At 58.8% G+C, this 21,548-nt stretch overlaps 1 protein-coding gene across 1 annotated transcript in view; it reads left to right on the forward strand.

The window, feature by feature from the left end:
• Positions 1-21,548, forward strand: part of BCAS4 (breast carcinoma amplified sequence 4) — a 57,152-nt gene that overhangs the window by 27,447 nt on the left and 8,157 nt on the right. Inside the window, exon 4 of the mRNA XM_070589456.1 lies at positions 2,468-2,602. Within this exon, the coding sequence (XP_070445557.1) occupies positions 2,468-2,602 (135 nt within the window). The remainder of the gene's footprint in view (positions 1-2,467; positions 2,603-21,548) is intronic.

Below are 21,548 nucleotides of genomic sequence, written 5' to 3' on the forward strand. Positions count from 1 at the left end.
CACCATCCTCCTGATACCCAGCCACCAGGGTGGTTAGGGTTAGCCATCACCCTCTGTCTGTGCGCCACGCCCCAGCCATGCGCTCACGTGTGTGCCCATCTTTGTGTCGGTGCGGTCTGTGGCGCCGGTTGCGCCCTCCCCCAGCCGTGGCTTGGCCACGTGGCCCCAGCAGTGGCTTTCGAGGCAGGTCCGGCTTCATGAGCTGCTTCCTCCCGTGCCTCACGCTCCCCAGCGGATCGATAGTGACAATCACGCAGGGAGCGGAAAATGAGGATCAGCCGGAGGACGCACGGCAGGACTCTCTCCTGTATTTTACAACCAGATGTGCTGGCCGAGCGAGGCCTCCGAGCTCGAAGGTGGAGCCCTGGTCAGGGGACGCTTCCTGGCCTGCGGCCCCTTGTCCCCCACCAAGGGCTGCCCCCCACACACCTGGTGTGGCTTATTCAGCCTTTCAGCTCTGTCACTGCCAGAACCTCAGGGCAGCTGCAGCACAACAGTACGGCCATCTTGGGTTCATCCAGTGTCTTTCTGCTAAGGATGTAGGCATTCATTCATGCGTGCATTCATTCATTCATTCATGTGTGCATTCATTCATTCAACATGTGCATGCGTTCATTCATGTGTGCAATCATTCATTCATGTGTGCATCATTCATTCATACATGTATGTATGCATGCATTCATTCATGCAGGCATTCATTCATGTGCACATGCATTCATTCACCCATCAAGGTGTGCATGCATTCATTCATGCCTGCATTCTTCCTTCATTCATTCATCAATGTGTGCATGCATTTGTGCATTCACCATCCAGCTGAGTCCCTTCTAGGTGACCAGGCTCTGGTCTTCACATTGTGACCAGCACTGACTCAGCACCTGCTCTTTGAGAACTTATATTCTAGAGGGAGGAGGACCGTGAATAAGTAGAGGAGAATTTCAGCAGGTGAGGAGGGCTAGGACAGCAGGGAGACCGGGGCTCCACAGTGACTTGGGGGCTGTGTTACATCAAATGATCAGGGAAGCCTCTCTGTGGAGGGGCCAGTCAGTCCAAGGCCTTCACCCCATCAGGAGCAGAGAGAAGAGCACCACCGGCATGGAGAGAGCTGGTGCAAAGGCCCTGTGGAGAGTGAGGCCCGGCACTTTCAGGGCACTGGAGGGAGGCCAGTGTGGCTGGTGTGTGTATAGGTTTGGGGGGCTGGGTGGCGGTGGCCTTGCAGCCGTGGGGTCTGTGGCTTTCATTCTACTGAGGGGAGGTTCCCCTGGGGGCTCAGCAGCAGGATGTCCTTCTTCCTGTTCCTGGTGCAAGAAAAGCTTTCCCATCAATGTTGGAACGAGGGAGGCCACAGATGGAGGGCTCGTCCGAGATGGCCCTGGAGTCGCTACATTCGGCAGCCTTAGCCATGTATACACACAGCACACACGCATAAACACGGGCACAAGCACATGTAAACACATGCATACACGTGCACACACACAGGCACATGCACGCACATTTGCTAGTGCAGAGAAAGGCGTGAAAAGGCGCACATCACAGGTTGCAGATGAGTGGGCTGAATTTTACTGCACAGTATTTTTTAAAATTGTGAATTTATTGCTAACCTTGATAAAAACTGGAGACTTTTCATAAAATCTGAAAGTCCTTCTCTTTCTTTTTAAAATGATATTATCTGACACTTATTGAGCTCTTAATACATGCTGAGCACTTAGCTGTGTAGCAAGGTTGGTATGGATATTATTCCATTTTGCAGAGGAGAAGATTGAGGCTGATGGGAATTGACTTGCCGGAAGGCACGTAACTCGTGAGCGGTAGAACCTGGATTCTAACGCAGAGAGTCCGACCCCAGAGTTCTCTTTCTCTTTCTTTTGAAACTGAAGTTTTGCACGAGAGGCCTGGAGCTGAGGGGCCCTGTGGGCCTGGATCCAGCATTCCCGTGCCCCCAGTCCCGACTCTTCACTGCTTGTCGCCTGCCTGCCCCTCAACATCCTCCGAGTTTCAGACTCCCCAATACCCACCAACTATGAAAGTGAGCATTTTGGCAACTTCTAAAAAAACTGCTTTTAATAAAGAAGGCTTTGCAGTCTGAGGGATGTGCACCTCAGTCTCCTTTCTGCCACTTCCTGGCTGTGTGACTTTGGGCAGGTGACCCAACCTCTCTGAGCCTCAGTTTCCCTCCTCTGTAAAATAGAGGCTAAAATTAGGGTCCCCAGGGCGGAGGGAAAAGGTGAGAGGACACAGGAGAGGCCTGGCCAGGCCAGGCCCCCCATGGGAGCCGTTGCTATTATTGTCAGGTTTTCTGAAGGTGCCCCAGCTGAGCAGGCCCTGCCTGACCTCTGCAGGAGCCATGGGCCGGTTAGAGGAGGCTGGTGGCAGTGATTGAGGGCCTGGCGTCTCCACGGGTGGGGCGTGCAGCCAGGAGCGTGCTCCAGCCCTGCAGCTGTGGCATGGCGGGCTCTGCTTTCTCCACCAGGCCTTCGTCAGGATGGTTGCGCACCACGTCTCCTTTCTGGAAGCCCACGTGCTGCAGGCGGAGCGAGACCACGGGCCCTTCTCCCAGACCCTGCGCAGGTGGCTTGGCTCCACCGGGCTCCCCTCCTTCAGGAACGTGAGTATCTCCCTCTCCCGCCTCCTTCCAGACCCCAGAGTGGGGAGGGGGCTCAGGAAAGGGGAGTTCAAAGGGCACATCTCAAGTCTGCAGACAGGAAATGGTGTCTGGCTGGCCCGGGGAGGGCTGGCCCAGGTGGCCGGGGTGTCTGAGTCCCTCCCTCAGGTGCCTCTTCTTGCTCTGAGCTTCGAGCATCCATGCTGTCACTGCTCGTTTATTCATCCACCATTTATTGAGCGCCTGCTGTTTGCTGAGTACCGTGGTCCACCTAGGCTTACTGCAGTGTGCAGAAACAGCCTCTGCCTCCTGTCCTGTCCTGTCCTTACACACCTAAGGACATACTCAAGGTGGCATCCACAATTCAGGCTGGGTCCTGCTTCCCAAGGCGTGAGTCAGCCTTGAGCAGACCCGAGGGGCTGGGGATGGTGGAGGGGCATCCAGCCTGCGGGGGCCCTTTGTGACTCGCAAAGGCCTCTCCCTCCCACACCTCTGCTTTCCTGGGGTCCTCCCTAGGACCCCATAAGGAAGAAAGATCATTGTGTCCCTTTTACTGATGGAAGAACTGAGGCCAGACTGATGCTGCGATCAAGACCGTCAGTGTTTAAGACACATCTGTCTTTCTAACTTGTCATCTGCTGACCCTCTAGTCCAGGGGACACCGGGCAAGGTCTGGAGACGTTTTGGTTGTCCGCTGGGGGCGAGGGTGCTACTGGCATCTAGTGGGTAGAAACCAGGATTGCTGGTAAACACTCTACAGTGTGCAGGACAGCCCCCCACAGCAGAGAACAATCCAGCTTGAAACGTCAGTGTGGCTGCGTTTGGGAGACCCCGCCCTAAGCCGTATTCCATGGCGCTAACACCATTTATGTTAGGCCTGTTCTGAGGGTTTTCTGCGCCGTTTTTATTATGTGGCCTCTAATTCCACACCAGTCTTGGGAGGAAAGTGCCTTTTCATCCTCCCCATGTTACAGACGAGGAGTCTGCGGCTCAGGTAGGTGAAGGGCCTTGCCCGAGGCCACACAGCCTGGTGTGAGGGGGCTGGGTGGGAGCCCTGGTTGGCCTGTCTCCAGGGCCTTGCCTGTCACAGGAGAGGTGTCTGCTCACCTGGCCACCCTGTCCCACCCCTAGCGGGGTTTCTCCCTGGTCCCTGGGCTCTGCCTGCGGGTCCCCCTGTGCCCCGCATCCCCTTTTGTGTTATCCCAAAGGCTCGTTTATCGAGTGTTGACAACGTGCCCGAGCTGCGCTAAGGTTCTCCCCGGCCAGCGGACAAGGACATGGAAGTTTGGGAAGTGTCAGGGGTCGCAGTCCTGCAGCCCATGGGCAGAGTGTGGCCCGTGTGGGCTCGTTCTCTTTGGCCAAGCAATGTTCTTTAAATGCCGTGGCTCAGGCTGCCTGGCTGGGCATTCGCTCTCCAGCCCCTGCCGGGACCACACTCCTCCATCTTGTCCTACCCCTGCCCAGGGCATGTGCTGCTCGCCTGCCTGCCTCCAGCTGGGTGACTTGCCAGAGGCCAGTCACAGCTAGACAGTGGGCTCACAGAGCTCATGGTTTAGAAACTCCTATTGATCCTTCAGAGCCCAAGGTCATGCCACCTCCTCTGAGAAACCCTCTGGAATTTCCCCCTCTGCAGACAGATGCAGTCTCTCTGCCTTCCAGTGACAATGACTCAGGAGCTTCCTTTGTCCTCCTCTCCTTTGAGTTGTGGTGACTGTTCCTGGGTGACTGGGAGCCCCCCGTCACCCCGTGCCCTGTCCACTGAGGGCTTAGAAGCACACCCGGGGAGGGAGATCAGAGGACCTCGGCTGCCCATGGCCGGCAGCAGGTATCCCATAGTCGGGCCCTCTGGGCCCTTGGTCTCTGCCCTTGAGGGTCTTTGTCTGGGGTCTGCACAGTGGTCCCCATGTGATTGGCACTGGTGTCCCCAAGGCTTAGAGAGGGAGAGTCACGTGGCTGAGGTCAGTGCTGGGTGGAACGCAGGCCCATGGGGCTCTGGCAGTGGGTTCCCCGTCCACTCCTGCTGCGGTGCCCCCACGGGGCGTGGCCGGGCGTGCCGTGACCTGCATCGTCTGTCGCCAGGCCTACCTGTGGTGACTCGTTCCAGGAAGTGCGTCTCAGCCGGGGTTGGTGAGTCACTCGGCCACCCCGGCATGTTGATCTTGGCCCCAGGAGGGCTTTGTCTGGAGCGGGCGGTGTGGGCCAGTGTGTGTACACACGTGTGCAGACGCAGGGTTTCCAGGGCTGCACCTGAACCCGGGGTGCGAGCCGGAGGGGCCCTTCACGGCTTGTGTTGGGGCCCTAACTTTGCAGGCACCTCACATCCCACCCTGTGAGGTGGGTCTGGTCGTTGTCCCTCTTTCACAGATGAGGAAACTGAGGCACCGAGGGGTAGAGCTGCTTGGCCGCCCGGAAAGTGGTGGAGCTAGGATTCCAGCCTGCGTGGCTGGGCCCGGAGCCGGCGCTCTGCACCGCTTGGCCTGCTGGGTCTTTCTGGGCCCACTGCTGTTCCCCGGAATGCTGTCCCGGGGCGAGGGTCCGGGTGGAACACCCAGATGGGTCTCCCTTTCTTCCATCGGGGTTTCCCGAGAGCCAGGATTTCACGCTGTGTCAAGTCTGTTCCCCTCAGAGCCTGCCGAGGTGGACACGTCCCCTCAGTGACCACTGTTGTCACCCTCGGACAGTCCACACTGGGCCCTGCTCCTTCCCCCCAAGGAGAGGCCTCCCCCCACAACCCCAGACTCTGTCTCCTGCCCCACCCGCCCTCCTCGGTGTCCAAGGGTCCCGTGGAGGGGAGAAGGCTGGTGTGGGCAAGCGGCTCCTGGACCTCGCCTGGCCCCTCGGGAATGCTGGCCAGGGGGCCTGTCCCTGTGGGGTAAGCCACACCGCTCCCCTGGAAGCACATCCCCTCAAGGAGAGAGGCCCCCACCGCTGCCCCAGTGGCAGTCCCGGAGTCAGGGGAGGGGTGGGGACCCCCTCGTGCCTTCACCCCTGGAGCTGGGCAGGGCCTTTCTGGGTATGTTTCCCGCCCTCTCTGCTATTCCATCAGCTGCAGCAGAAGTTCTGGGGCTGCGGGGGGGCCGGGAGAAAATTGGTCCTTGTTTTTTCTGACTTTGCCAGCCCCTGCTTCCCCCTCTCTCCTCCTCCTCACTTTGCAGGCGAGTGGGGAGGCCCAGGAGGGTGGGAGGAGCTGGGCCGGGTCTCCCAGCCCACCAGGAGTGGGAAGCAGTGTCCCACCCCTCTGCCCTGCGCTGGGGACCCAGACCCGCCCCTGCCCGTGTGGCCTGGGCCGGCCCCAGGATGCTGTGGAGGTGGAGGCCTGGGGACGCGGGGGTGCCACCTGCCCTGAAGCCCCGGCCTCTTCCCTCTGACTTGAGCGGCCTGAGGAGCATGCAGTCACGGGGGACAGGGCCCGCGGGCGCCCAGGTACAAAAGCGTGCATGTTTTCATGCAACACTGTACATATTTTGTGGTACAAGTGTCCATATTTTCTTGTTGTCACATGTAAAAGTTTCCATTATACTTTTACTTTGATTCTTAGAACGTTCCAAGATTTTTTTTTTAAAGATTTTATTTATTTATTTTTTCCTTTTTCTCCCCAAAGCCCCCCGCTACATAGTCGTATATTCTTCGTTGTGGGTCCTTCTAGTTGTGGCATGTGGGACGCTGCCTCAGCGTGGTTTGATGAGCTGTGCCATGTCCGCGCCCAGGATTCGAACCAACGAAACACTGGGCTGCCTGCAGCGGAGCGCGTGAACTTAACCACTCGGCCTTGGGGTCAGCCCCCGGAATGTTCCAAGGTTTTTTTTTTTTTTTTTTAAAGATTTTATTTTTTCCTTTTTCTCCCCAAAGCCCCCCCGGTACATAGTTGTGTATTCTTCGTTGTGGGTCCTTCTAGTTGTGGCGTGTGGGACGCTGCCTCAGCGTGGTCTGATGAGCAGTGCCATGTCCGCGCCCAGGATTCGAACCAACGAAACACTGGGCCGCCTGTAGCGGAGCGCGCGAACTTAACCACTCGGCCACGGGGCCAGCCCCCGGAATGTTCCAAGATTTTAACTGAGAACCGTGCCTCTCTTTCCCAGTAGCTAGATCCCGTCTCTGGCGGCTTTGGCTGTGTGACCGTGGGCGAGTCACTTAGCCTCTGTAAGCCTCCCATTGCTTGACAGTTGGTGAGCTGACGTGGGCCTGACTGTGAAAGGCTTGCTTGCTTGGGAACTGGTTTGGATTTGATGCAAAATGATGAGGGCCTCCATTAAGTCGGTGAGAAAAAAAGACTCCAGAACTCTCAGAAGCAGGTCTGAAGAGCCAGCTCTGCCTGTAAATCATGGCATGGTCCAGGAGAGGCTGCCCCATGGCTCAGAAGTGAGCAAGTATGGTGATGGTGACGTGGAGCCAGCCCTGCGGTGCCAGACACCGTTCTCAACTCGTCAGCACCCCACGATGGAGGTGCTGTTTTAATCTCCATTTTACAGGTGAGCAGACTGAGGCACAGAAAGGTTAAGTAACTTACCCAAAATCACACAGCTGGGCATCGGGATATAAACTCCCATAACTGTCTTAACTCCATCCCATAGTGCCTCAGGAGAGAGCTGTGATCTCTTCCCTCAGGAAGCTTGTGTCTAGTGGGAGAACAGGGACCAACTTCTAAGAAAATTCTGTAGATAGTCGTTTCTAGGGGGGGCCTGGCTTGCCCTGAGGGCATCAGGGACGGCCTGCGAGGAAGGGCCATGCGAGTGGAGAGCTGGACGGTGAGTAAGAGCGGTCTGAAGTCGGAAGAAAGGGTGCTCCCAGCAGAGGGAACTTTAGATGTGAAGACCCTGGGGCGCCACTGGGCCAACCTCAAGGGACAGCAGCTGTCCCGCGTGGGTCGGCCTCGTGAACTCGGGGGGGTGGAGGGGGATGGGGCAGGGCCAGTTGGCCGGGGTCTCAGGCCCCGCAGAGGAGTTTAGCACGTGCCAAGGGCAGTGGGGAGCCATGGGAAGCTTCAGAGCAGGGAATGACGTGGCCACTTTGCTCCGAGGAGCGTTGCCGGGCGGGTGCTGCACCTGCGCCCCGTGGCGGGACTTGAATCTTGAATGCAGAGCCGGGCAGCGCGCTGGGGCCTGCAGGTGTCAGGGGCCGGCTTTAGGGTGAGTTTCCTGGGCCCAGAAACGTCGCCTGCTGTGCCTGAGCTCACGACCCACCCTCATCTGATCGAAGAGACGGGAGAGGGAAGAGAGGCTCTGGGGGGTGCTCTCCCAAGCGGCTGGTCCCAGGGCCCCCCAGGAGCGCCCCGGCCCACGCAGAGGGCCCCTTGCATCTGGAGTGTGGCCTGGCAGGTGCTGGAGCGGCCTCCAAGGGAGGGCGTGGGTCCCACAACAGGGGTCCCCATGGCTGGTGGCCGAGGCCCCCTCAAGGCCAGGTGGCCACCATGGGCATTCCGCGGCCGCGCCTGCCCCCCTCGGCGCCCGTGCCCAGAGGCCGGAGCACCCCGCTACCTTCCTCTAAACCACTGTTTGTCTTCCGGGAGCCAAGACGTCTTGTTTCACGAGGTGTCATTTTGATTAATCTTCCCCTGGCTCAGTGGGGTGCTTGCCAAGGGAGGCTCTTTGGCCAATAGCAAAGCCGGGGGGGCCCGAGTCCTAATGCCCCCAGAGCCGGCTGCCCGAGGGAATGCCGCCTGGCCCACCTGCTTCCCCCACAAATGCCCACTGGGCGATCAGGTGACATCAAGGAGTGGTCTGCCAGGTGTGACAATAAGGAGTGGTGGGGCCTGTGGCGAATTGTAGAGCCAGGAATCACCTAAAGGGGTGCAGACTGTCCCACAGCAGCGCCTGCAGAAATGGGGGCCGGGTATGGCCCGACTGTCCTGTGTTGGGGAGACAGCTCCACCCCTGGAGCCTTAGATGTGCCGTCTAATGTCTAAAAGTCAGCGACTGATGTTTCGAAGTGTTCAACACTGTGGGGAAAACCTGTTGCGTGTGTGGGTCGCCCTGGCACACTCTCCAGCTCTGGGTTGTAGGCTGATGGCCTGAACCCCACAGGCCCCCTCCCCCCGCCCGCCCGCCCGCTGCGGAGGCTTAGGGACCAGGGAGGGGTGGAGAGGCATCTTCTGCACCTCTTTGCGCCAGCCCAGCAGGAGCCCCTCAGCTTTTAGCAGCAGCGTGATGGACAGCTGGCAGTTCTATTGGGCGTCTACTATTGCTCCAATTACTGCATTGAGCACGTACATGAAGGGCTTTCTGTGCCTTGTCTCAACTTCCCCTAACAGCCCCAGAGGTAAATGTTATTATACTAGTTCACGAGTAAGGGACCTGAGGCCCAGAGAGGGCTATTCATTTGCCTAGGGTCACACAGCATGAGCGGCAGAGCCGGGATTTGATGGAGCTTTGCCTTGTTCAGCGTGTGTCTCCCCTCTCTCTGTGATCTTCCTGAGAGCAGGGACCGCAGCCTCAATGGCCAGGCTTGCAAACTGGAGACCCTTGGGCTGGATCTGCCCCCCCCGCCAACGTGTGTTCTGTGGCCGGCTTGGTGTATGAATATATTTAATTTGAATTGGTTGCCAGCATTTAAAAAAGCAAATTCACATGAGAATCTGTACTTGTAGCTTCTCTTGAAAAAGCAGGGGGCTGGGCCCCTGAGCAGCACCTGCCTGTGGGTGTTGAGTTTCTTACTGCTGGAGCGCATAGTAGGTGTTCAGTGGCTATTGATCAGTGGCTGCTCTCAGGCTTCCGTGGCCCTTGATGGCCTCCCCAGAGTTCCCAGGAGGCGTTCTCCTGCACTGGAGAGCTGGGACCAGTGACTGGCATGCCTCTTCCCACCGCTGGGGATTGGGGCCGCCTCCTGGGCTTTCCTGGAGGTAATGGAGGCTGTGGGCGGGGCTGCAGGAGTCCCAGTGCCAGGCGTGGCTGCTCCCTCCCCACCCCACCCCCAGCTCGCAGGGGAGGGAGGGAGGGAGGGAGGGAGGCTCCATCTGGCTGGGGCCGCCTCCCTCTGCCCAGTGCCCTGGAGGGGTGACTCCCGGAAGGAGGCTCGGCTTGGCTGGGGCTTTATCTCGGGGTGGAGGCCAAGCAAGGCACCAGCACAAAGAAGGGGAGGAGGTCCCGGCGCCTTCTCCCAGCCCGGAGCGGCCCCTTCTCCTCTGCCCTGTCGTCCTTTGTGGTAAAGTGCACCATGAGCAGATGGCAAATATGAACGCGACAATGGAGGCCTGAGTGGGGCCCTATCCCCAGCACCCCCTTGGGCCCCCCCCCGCCCCCAACGCCATCAGTGAGTCACTCAGCGCTCACAGGTTAAATGTGTGTCTGGCTCTGCAGAGCTGGTGGCGTGTGCACTGGGGAGGGACAGAGGGCTCCTGGCAGGCTGGCTTGGGAATCAGGTGTTTTTTTAAGCCTGGCATTCTTGTTGAGATTTTGAGGGTGAGCAAGGAGGACTTCCTTTCAAAATGAACGCTGGGTCTTCCTTTCGGACAGGCTGTTTGTTGCGGCCCATGTGGGAGCGCCCCGACTTCTGCCTGATTAGTGGGACACACTCAGTGTGCCCTCTCCCAGCACCGCAACCACCGGGGCCTCCCTTGACAGCAGCATCCTCGGGCCGGCCCTGCCATCCTTGGGGCTGGTGGACACTGTGGCCTTTGCACATGCTGATCCCTTCCTAGAATACCCTTCCTGCCCCCTGCCTGGCAATGTTTATTCATTGTTCAAGGCCAAGTTGAATGTCACTACCTCTGGGAAGCCACCTGGATTCCCCCAGGCACTGTTCCTCTGGGCTCCCCAGTCCCCTGTTTGTTCCCCCCCGTCGGCACAGCACCTCAGGAGCTGTCCATCTTTTCACCTGTTGTCCCCAAGTCTGACATTTTCTCAGGGGTAGGGACTGTCTTATCTTTGTCTTAGTCGTAAGCAGCCATAGCTTTCTGGGCCTTTCTCTGGGCCAGTACAAGCGCGCACTTTTCCTGCCCTGGCTCAGTTCCTCTGCACACCCAGCTGTGACATAGGTACTGTCACCATTCCCCCTTCACAGATGAGGAAACTGAGGCCCAGAGAAGTTAGAACGTTCACTGAGCCGGGGGTTGGCCCCTTTGATTCCTGAGTGAGGCGGGGGTGGGGGGGGGGTCGTGGGCGGGAACTGTGGCCAGCCGAGGAGGCAGCGCCCTCCCCTCCAGCCAGGAGCAAAGGCTCAGCACGGCCGACCTGGCCTTTGTGAAAGAAGAGAAGTCGAGGGTACAAATTTTTATGTGAAATCAGCTGATTTTGAGAATAAATCTGAGAGGTTCAGAGAAATCTCAGGGGGCCGATTGGCCCACCGGCCTCGTCTGCGCTGTGGCGAGCGAGGCTCTGCCGTGAGTCGCCTGCCGCGTGCGGGCCTGGCCTGCGGGCGGGTCCAGTGCTGCTGACTTAGGGAGAGTCAGGGAGCCGGTCCGGGGCGGGGGGCGCGGCCCCGAGAGCCAGCGCTGTGCTGAGCAGGCTGGACTCACTGAGCTGTGGACCCTGGCTGGCTCCAGTCCTGTCTGTGGCTCCTGTGGCCAGGTTCCCTCCCCAGCCTTCGCCCCCAGCCTTTGCCCCCAGCCCCCCAGCATCTCAGCAGCTATTCTATTCTGGGCCCACTGGGGGTAATTGGGAAGTGGGACCTGTGAACCCGGGCTGCTCACTCTGGCCAGCTGGGTCCCGGTCCCCAGGGCCCGTGTGATGGTGTCTGGGCAGCCGCCACAGAGCCCAGGATGCGAACCCCATGGGTGGGGCACCTGCCTTCCTCTGCCCGGCCTGGCCATTGGAGTGGCCTAGGCAGGGAGACATCACCTGGGCTGTGAGGGGTGCAGAGCCAGCGGCTGGCCTGTAGAAAAATGGGTTCTCCCTGGGTGCAGGGCAGAGGGAGGGGGTTGGTGGGGGCCCTCTACCCCCCAAATACTCTCTCTCAGGCACCCCTACTTTCTGAGTCGGACGTATGGTATTTCCTCAGTCTTAAGTGAAGTGTTGACAGATGCAGGTCCAGCACCCCTTTTCCGACTAGAGTGTCACCCTCATTGTCACCCTTCATGGAGACAGTCTGCCTCCCCGTCCCCATGTCATAATGCGTGCGCCCCGCCCCCCGACACGAGTGCATTGCATCGCAGCCCTTGCAGTGGGGGAGGTGGGAGCCGGGGCTCAGACCAGGGCTTCGCAACCTCGGCATCACTGATGTTTGGGGCCAGATGGCGCTCTGTTGCGGGGCCGTCCTGTGCATCGTGTGATGTTCACCAGCATCCCTGTCCAAAAAGTGTCCAGAAACTGCCAACGTCCCTGGAAGCAAAACTGCCCCGGGTTAGGGACCTCCGGCCCAGATGAATGCCACTTCTCAAAACTGGACTTGTCATGGTACCCTCTTTGCTTTTGCACATTTCCTATAAATAGGAAAAGTTTCCAGAATAAGTTTAAAAATGTATGAAAGCACAGGTTCTGGAGCCAACCATCCTGGACGTGTGCCCTGGCGGGGTCGCTTGCTGGCTCCGTGGCCCAGGAACAGGGTCTCCTTTCCCCTCCGCGGAATGGGGCAGCGGTGCCCCAGCCCTGTGGGGTCGGGTTGAGGGTCTGGACCGCACAATTCCCTCTGGATCTGGTGAACCTGTGTCGGGCACCCGCTCTGAGGTGGGCACTGGGCTGGGGCTCCTAAATCATGAGAGGAGGAGCTGGCTGACTGCGGGCGTCCCACGTGGCCGACGCCGTGCCGGTGCTCTGGACCCTGTATGCGTGCGCTCAGTTCCCGCTTGCTGTGGTGGGGTGGGCTGCCATCACTGGCCCCATTTTGTAGAAGAGCAACTGAGGTGCCTCCCTAGAGGTGGAGTCGCTGCGTCAGGTCTCGGGAGGAGGAGCAGCCCTGATCCCCCCCCCGCGCGGTCCGGCTCCTGGGCCCAGCGCCGCCTCGGGACGCGGGCTGTGTGTGCAGCCCCCAGCAGGTGCTTGGTGAGCGTGGGCTCCTGCAATCGTCTTGTCTTGCAGAAGCTCCCTTTGCGGGACTGATGGTTCCGCCCCCCTCCCCATGTGCTTGTGCAAAGCCACCGTCCATCCCTCCAGTGGGAATGGAATAGGGCGGCTCCCTCTTCCCTGAGCCACCGTGCCGCCCCAGCCAGCCTACCCCGCTCACACCAGGTCGCAGCCGGCCTGGCGGAGCTGGTGGCTCAGGAGTGGGTCACCTCCGCAGAGGCCCTGCCCGAGGATACGCCCCAGGGGACGCTGGGTCGTCAGGACAGGCACGGGGCATCCCAGGTCCCCCGCCGAGTCCCACCTCTTCCAGTCCCTCCCCACCACGGGCCACATGTTCATTTGACACACTAGGAGCCACACTGGCTGTGGCCCCTGCCCTGTGCAGATCTCAGCCCGTCAGTCTCTGTGTCCCTGTTGGGACCCTGTCTCTGCCTCTCCCTGTGTGTCTCTGGGTCTCTGTCTGTGCCTCTCTGTCTCCGCGTGTCTTGCACACAGTCACAAAGCCTCGCCCCACCCCGCCTTCCATCTCTCCCGCTCCCCTCGGGGGTCTCACCAGGACCCCTCCCTCCTCAGATGGAAAGAGGAAGGCTGGGGGCTGTGTGGGCCCCCCACCTCTGTGGAGTGAAGGGGCCATCAGGTTGGGCCCTGGTTCTGTGTTCACTGGCTGGGTGGCACCATGGACACCACGGCCCCTCTTGGAGCCCTGGTGTCCTCGTCGGACATAAGTATACCCAGAGAGCGGTCCCACGGTGACATGCTTAGTGTGTACTGAGGCTTGGTCCGAGGGAGCTGTCAGGAATAACGGCTGTGAGTTGGGCACGAAAGATGGAGAAATGATGCAGATGGGTCCCCACCTGAGCTCCCAGGCAGGTGCTGGCAGCAGGTGGCTGGGACGAGGGCTGCGCGCTTCTGACTTCTCCACGTGACAGAAAGGAGAGAAGAGAGGTCAGGGGACCTGGAGAGGAAAGGACTTTGGGAGGGAACAGCGCAGCCCGATGTGTGGCCCTGGCTTGGTGCTGGGCTGCAGGGCGTTTCCCGAGCGAGGAGGGGCTGGGCCAAGGAGGGGCGGCTGCGGTCGGCCATCATGGGTGCGGATTCCCTCCGTGATGCCTGCACCCAAGGGTGCTGAGTCTGGAGAAGTGTGATGCCTCTGATGCCCAAGGAACCTGGGAAGCTCTTGAACTTGGCTCCATTCATGGTCAACTTTCTGCTGGGAAAATAAACCACGTCTCATTAAGCAGTAAATTCATCCAGGTGCCTGTTCCGGCTGATACCATCACACCTTGTCATGCTGCCAGACCTAAAATCAAGGCCACAGCTCCCGTTACTTGCAGAGTCCTAATAATTAACCTGGGAACCTCGGTCGGAGATGGGGAATGCTGGCTTTGAAACGGAGTGAGGAGCCAGAGCAGGGAGGGGGCCGTGTCAGAGCTGGAGGTCACAGAGCGCTGGTGGGGAGGTGCGCACTGTCACCTGTTGGGGATCTCAGCTCTGTGGCTCGGGGCTGCCTCCTCCCCTGCGGGTCTGGGGGCTCTCTGCTGGCCTGGCCCCGGCTCCGAGGCCTCAGGCAGTGCCCCGAGGGGGTGTGTGTAGGGGTGGGCAGGAGGGCTCAGATGCCAGCAGCCATGGTAGCGAGAGAAATGGGAGACCACAGGCTGGGGGCTCCTCGTGGGGTTGTCTGCCAGCGTATCGGTGCCCGTGTGACCTCTGTAACCTGTCACTGTCTGGCCAACAGGCGTTTATTGAGCCCCTGCTGTGAGCCAGGCGCCCCGACTGAAGGATGAGCCATACCTCTCAGTGGCTCAGGGATGTCATGATGCTTAGAATTTTGGGGGATCCTTGTGATTAAAAATCAAAGCAGTGCCAGAATTGGCTCCCACCTTGTTGATTTCGTTTAAATGTTTATTGAAATTGAATGCATTTAATACTAAAAATTCAGTGTGATAAAATTGTACACTTGGGCTATTCACAAGCTAATGATGGCATTTAAAAAGAATATACGGGGCTGGCCCTGTGGCCAAGTGGTTAAGTCCATGTGCTTGGCTTTCAGCGTCCCAGGGTTCGCTGGTTTGGATCCTGGGTGCAGACCTACACGCCGCTCATCAAGTCGTGCTGTGGTCGCATCCCACATAGAAGAACTAGAATAACCTACAACTAGGATACACAACCACGTGCTGGGGCTCTGGGGAGAAAGAAAGGAAAAAAGAAAAAAGAGGAAGATCAGCCACAGATGTTAGCTCAGGGCCAATCTTCTTCACCAAAAAGCAAAAAAAGGGAAAGAATATGAATACAGGGGGCCATAATAATAATAATAATAAAGTCAGCCAACATTCTTTGAGCACTTACTGTTTTCTAAGCACGATTATATGGGCACAGAACCCTATGAGGTAGAAACTATCATTAGCCCCATTTCCAGATGAGAAAACTGAGGCACAGAGAGGTTAAGGACCTTAGCCAAGGTCACACAGCTAGACGGGGTGCCTGTTGCCATCTGAGGGATCTGCGAAGGGGACACAGTGAACTGTGCTGGACGTAGGGCTCCTGCTCTCTGTGCTGGCAGCTCCATGTGGGGCGTTGCAGGGGATGTTATCCATCCACATCCGAGGTCCTCTGTGACCCCTGCCTCCACTCCCATGCTCGTTCCCACAAGCAGCATGAATGGGCAGATGATGGGAGGCCCCTCAGGCTTGGCCCCTGGGCCCCCAGGAGGCCCCAGAAAGTGAGGCCAGCCTCCATCCCAGCCTGTTTCTGGTTCTCTCGAGGGCCTGTGGGGTGGGTGCGGGGGGACGGCGGGACCCCTCCTGCAGGTGTTGTCCTGGGCTGCTTTCTGCTCTGTCTTGGGCTGTGCTTCTGGAGACCTTGGGATCTTGTGCTTGCAGACAGCCCGCCCATCCCCCTCTGTGCAGCGCACTGGCTTCTCCCTGCCCCCGCGATGCCTCCCAGAGCTGCCACGTGTGCCTGTGGCCCCAGCTCTTTACCCCTCCTTCCTCCGCCTCGGGCCGGGCTTAACTCCTTTGATGCCAAATCTCCACCCCCTTCCCTCTTTTCTTTTGTTCATTCATTCATTCATTCAACAAATACTTACCGTCCACCCGCCTGTATGAGCTGGGTGCTGTTTCAGATCCTCAGAACCCAGGAGAATGTTCCTGCCATCCATCCGTTGAGGGTCTAGTGTAACATATAATGTGCCCTGGGGTAGAGAGAAAAGTGAGAAAGGGCAGGGAGACGGGGGCAGGGGTGGTCAGGGAAGGCCTCGCTGAGGTGACACTGGAGCACGGGGTGGCGGGAACCCGGAGGAGGTGCGGAAGGGCCCATAGAGCTGAGTGAGCAGCGAGGGCTGGGCGTGTGGCATGTTGGAGCCAGAGGTGAAGGTGGGCGACTGACGGAGCCAGTAGGGGCCAGAGCAAGGACTCGGCCCTGGAGCGTTTCGAGACATGGTCTGCCCTGCGTCTGGCCGGTGTGGAGGAAGACACTGGGTGTGCAGGGTGGAGCTGAGAGCCACTGGGATGTCCAGGGAGAGAGGCTGGCAGCCTGGACTAGGGGAGGCCAGGGTGGAGGTGGGGAAACATGGTCTATTCTTTGTGTGTGTGTGTTTAACTGAAACTCTTTACTGAGATGATTGTAGATTCAAATGCAGTTATAAGAAACAGTACAGAGGGGCCGGCCCGGTGGCGCAGTGGTTAAGTTCGTGTGCTCCGCTTTGGCAGCCTGGGGTTCACAGGTTCAGATCCCAGGTGCGGACCTAGCACCACTCATCAAGGCATGCTGTGGCGGCATCCCACCTAAAGTGGAGGAAGATTGACACAGGTGTCAGCTCAGCGACAATCTTCCTCAAGCAAAAAGAGGAGGATTGGCAAGAGATGTTAGCTCAGGGCTAATCTTCCTCACCAAAAAAAGAAAAGAAATAATAAAGAGAGAACCCTTGTGTGCTTTGCCCAGTGTCCCCCAGTGGTAACATCTGCAAAACTGCGGTGCAGCATCACAACCAGGATGCTGATTGGATGCAGTCGTTGCTCTCGCTCAGCTCTCGCAGCCGTGGTTGTACTCATTTGTGTGTGTTTTAAGTTCTGTACGATCGTATCATTCTATACGCTTTTGTTGTGTTCAATTTCTGTCTCCACCACCACAGTCAAGACTCTGACGGTTCCAGCACCACGGGGGCCTCTCGTCTTGTCCTTCTACAGCCACCCGCACCTTTCTTCCAGTCACCCAACCCCTGGCAACCACTAATCTCTCCACTTCTAAAATTTCGCTGTTTCAGAAATGTTCTATAAATGGAATCCTACAGCGTGTAACCTTTTGGGACCGGCCTGTCGCGTGCAGCCTAACTCCCTGGGGGTCCTTCCAGGTTGCTGTGTGAACCAAGAGGCCGTCTGGATGTGCGTGCAGGGGGAGACGCGGCAGGAGATTCGAGTGTGGGGTCCAGGGCAGGAGGCGTCCCACGTGGAGCCAGCGGCATTAGCTCTGAGGCTGAATGCGATGGCCCAGGGAGGCAGAGGGGCATGCACTGATTAAGCATCTGCTGTGTACCACGTGCTATTGGAGATCCGTTGATGCGGCCGTGAGTGAGGCAGACCAGCTCCCGCAGGTGGAAGCCTGGGGTGGAAGTGGTGGGGCGCGCTCAGTGTCCCTCTTCGTCCCCTTGTCTGTCTTTGCAGCCATAGAGGGCTGGGACCCTCTTGAGGCCAACGGCCTCCCGGGGTGGAGGGTTTACACCAGAGGTTTCCAGGAGTCCTGAATACAAGGAGAAAAGAGGGAAGAGCTCCCCCTAAGACAGGGTGGAGTCCGCTCAGCAGACTGACCTGTCTTCCGAGGTGGCCTTTGTCCCTTTAGGATGTGATTTCTCTAACAAAGGGATGGGCTTGGCAGGTGGGGGAGGGCTGGGGGTGTTTCTTGCGTCCCTGCCAGGCGCGGTGACTTGGCTTGGGTGTGGAGGGGCCCTGGATCAGGCCCAGCTCCTCCCCCGTCTCCTGCCCCCCCACGCCTCCTCCCCTGCCGCCCCTCCTGGAATGCTCGCTCTTCTGCCCGGCCTGGGTCTTTCCCTCTTTTCTCCTGTTTCCTCATTTTCCCTTTCCATCCTTCCATCCCCATTTCCGCTCTCCCTCATTTTTTCGTCTTTCTTCTCGTCTGTTTCCTCTCTTTCGGAACCCCCCATCTTGCTTGCACGTTTTCTCTCTCTCTCTCTCTCATACTTTTCTCTCCCGTCCCCCTCCTGTCCCTGCCTCCCCGTCTCCTTCTCCGCGTCTCATCATCTTCGTCTCTGTTTCTCCATGCTCTCTCCGTCTCTCCCTCTTTTCCTTTCTCTTGCTCTCAAGCGTTATTTCCTGGAACCTCAAAACCATCCCTTTTCACTCTCAGGGGGCCCAGACCGGGATGGCCGCAAGGCGAGTGCCCGGGGCCTCTGGGGCAGGCGAGGCCGTGGGGACAGAATCTGAGCCTGTGCTGAGGCTCCCAGGCCGCCTGGCACCTGGCGGAGCAGGACAGGCCCGGGCTGCGGCTTGTGGGCCCAGACGGAGTCTGATGACAGCGTACGTAGAGAGGAGGCTCCAGGGCCACCTGGAGGCCCAGAGCTGGGAGAGGCGGCTACTCGGCCCTGGGGACGTCTTGCTCCAGCTGGACAGGGCACGGCTTCTTACACCCGCTCATTCTGCTGGCTGCCCTTCTGCCCCGATGGCTGCTTTTGAATGGAGCACAGCTGTCCAAGTTAGGCACCCAACAAGATGCTCGACTGTCGCTGCGTTTGCTCTCTGCTTCCCAGAGCTGATTGGCGCCATTTCCACCATTTTTCTGTGGAGCCACCACCTTTGAGGCCAGCCAGCCAAAACTCCAAGGAGCCTACTGGTCATCCGCATTGGCATGAGAGATGTGCGGCTCTGAGGCAACAGCAGCCAGCGGCTGGGCCTGCGCAGCTCCAGGACGCTAATCTGGAGGTGGGCCACAGACAGCGGGAATCTGGGCTGAACCGGGCCCCCCGTGGGCAGCTGGAGAGTCTCTGTGACAAGGAGGCCACCCACCTGCGCAGGCCCTGGGCGAGGCTCGCTGGTCTGTTGCTCTGGGCTGCACGAGAATCTTCTTTCCCTGCTCCACGCCACCAGAGGGTCAGTCCCGGCTCGAGCCAAATCCGTCTGCTGATGTCCCCCCAGATTGCCCCGCAGCTCTGGCCGCAACCCTTTGCCCCTGGTGTTTTCTCAGCCTGGAGTGCTGGCCCCACGCTGTCCATGGAGCTAGCCATGAGTGACCTTTCTGGGGCACGGCACAGGGGGAGAGCCCCAGCCTGGGAGCACGTACATCCTGGGACCAGCTACAGAATTTTTGGGGCCCAGTGCAAAAGGAAAAGGCAGGGCCCCTTTGTCGAAGCTTATTAAGAATTTCAAGGGCCGGCCCGGTGGCGCAGTGGTTAAGTGCACATGTTCTGCTTTGGCGGCCTGGGGTTCGTCGGTTCGGATCCCAGGTGCGGACATGGCACCACTTGGCAAGCCATGCTGTGGTAGGCGTCCCACATATAAAGTAGAGGAAGATGGGCACAGATATTAGCTCAGGGCTAGTCTTCGTCAGCAAAAAGAGGAGGATTGGCAGCAGTTAGCCCAGGGCTAATCTTCCTCAAAAAAAAAAAACAAAAGATTTCAAGACTGTGATGGCAGAGCAGTAGCCCAAGCGTGGGGCCTGCGTGACCGCACGATCGTGAGGCCGGCCCTCTCACTTGCAAGCGTCGTGCTTTGAGTGGGTTCCTAAGTCTGCGGGGTCTCAGTCTCCACATCTGTGAAATGGGATTTACCGTCAGATCCGCTGCCTCGCATTGTCGCGAGCAGTAACTGAGATGATGTGAGGTTTCACCGCTATTATTATTATTGGTGACGATATTATTTAAAAACTCGTTATCTGTGTTGTTCCCTCAGCGCTTTGCGTTTGCTGCCATGGATGCGCTTTATTTATTTTTAAAGGAGCTTTTCATTTTGGATAGTTGTAGTCTTGCAGAAAACTTGTAAAGACCATACAGAGTTCCCGACGCCCGTTACTCAGTTTCCCCCATGTTGTCATCTCACGTCACATCACTGAGGCTCAGTCGTCAAAACCAGGATGCCAGCACTGGTCCCGTGCCCTCCACTCGGCTCCAGCCTTTGTTTGGGTTTTGTTCGCTCATGTCCGTTCCTGTTCCCGGCTCCCATCCGGGGTGGTGCGCTGCATGCTTTGTTTTTAACGTGACCATGTGTCTCCAGTACTGGGTCACTGTCCGGGCCTGGGCAGGGGCTCCAGCCTTGAGCCACCCAGCGACTCCAGAACGGGCCCCTGCAGAGGCCAGGCCCGGGCCCTTCCTGTTCCACCAGTTCGAGTTCATTCGTTTTGCATTTCATGAGTGTGCCAGGTTCTGGCTGCCACTGGGCCTGTGGCCCTGAAGACTGGCTTGGTCCCCATCCCTGCAGAGCTTGCCTGGTGGGGAGACGGGTGGTAACCGAGGAAGGAGGTAAGCAGGATTCACTCCACAGTGCTGCAACGGAGGAGGGAAGGTGACACAGATGAAACTGGGGTCCCTTAGGAGGGTCTGAAGGAAGGAAGGAACCAGCACAAGAAGACCTGGTGGAAACGCCTTGAGGAGGGCAGCAGGTGCAAAGGTCCTGAGGCAGGACAGCCCCTGGTAAGGTCCAGGAGCAGAAAGAAGGCCCCGGGCTGGGGGGTTGTGAGTGATGGGAGGTGACCGACCGAGTTTAAAGAGTCAGGCTGGATCATGTGGATCTGGGGTCAAACCCCCAGCTCTAAGGGGCCAGGCAGCTGGCAGAAATGAGTGGCGTGGCTGGGGGATCACGCAGGCCAGTGCACATGTCCCCTGTGCAGGGGCGGCCACTGCTCGGCACTGGCTCATCCTCACTGCCCAGTGTGCCAGGGCTTTGGATGTTTTTAGAGAAGTTTGCAATCCATTTTTAAAAGAGAAATGGCATTTCATTAAAAAATATGAGAACGCAAACATCCACACTAACAAAAGCAAGAAAACTCAGCCCAGTGGAAGCCGAGCGGGACACGCCTGTGCTCTGGGTTTGGCCCCAGGACAGCCCATTGGTGACCTCGGGGGCAGGACCCGAGACCATGGTGAGGAGCGGGGTTTTATTCCAACCACCACTGGGTGCTCCCTGGCGGATCCGGTCTGTTGTTAGGACAGGCCCTCAGGCTGCGGGGCGGAGAATGGCGGAGGCTAGCGAGCAGGCTGGGAGGTGGCACGGAGGCGTGGCGGTGGCCATGGGCGAGGGATTTGGGAAGAGTTAGAGGGGATGGAGGAGGGGTCGGGTGTGGGGAGGAGTCCAGGTTCATCCCAGGTTCCGATTTGGGCGAACTCGCTTGACAGAGGTGCTGGTTAGCGGGCAGGCCTGCAGGGCGTCACTAAGCCACCGAAAGCCTGAGGTCCCTCCTCTGTAGGACCTTGTGGCACCTGTGTGGATTTGGGTGTCTGGAACGCAGCCGGGGCTCAGTTACAAATATGCGTATAAGTAGACGGTCATCAGACAGTTAAAGTCGGTGGCCCTGTGAGGAGGGCAGCCACCCCGCCAGAGGGTTGGAGGGGTCAGACTCTGGGTCAGGAGCCAGAGCGCCAGAGAGACAGGGGCTGCCCACTCTGGGAGCCCCCAGCCCTGTTCCTCTGTCCCCAGGACCTCAGCAGCCTCCTGCTGCCACCGGCCACTGTGGTTACCGGGCTGGCGAGTCTGAAGCCAGTGGCCGGGCTGGGCCGGGGTCCCATGGGGAGGGTGGCCGCTCTCCTGCAGGCACCGTGAGGCTGGCCAGCCCAGCGCTGCGGGCACGACTGGACATGCAGGGGCTCACTCACAGCTGTCAGAGTGTGCTGGAAGACAGGGGCCCTGAAGCAGACACAGACACTGCAGGCCGGACAGCCAGGCATGGCCCGAGGTGCAGAAAGCCCTGAGACCGAGGGGAAGGTGGTGCGGGCTGGCCGGGTGGGGGCCACGCTGAAGGCTCAGAAGAGCCCTGCTAGAGTCCCAGTTCAGCCTCTGAGAGCCCTGCGGCCCTGGGCA

The sequence above is a fragment of the Equus przewalskii genome, chromosome 21 (assembly GCF_037783145.1).
Source record: "Equus przewalskii isolate Varuska chromosome 21, EquPr2, whole genome shotgun sequence".
Taxonomy (NCBI): domain Eukaryota; kingdom Metazoa; phylum Chordata; class Mammalia; order Perissodactyla; family Equidae; genus Equus; species Equus przewalskii.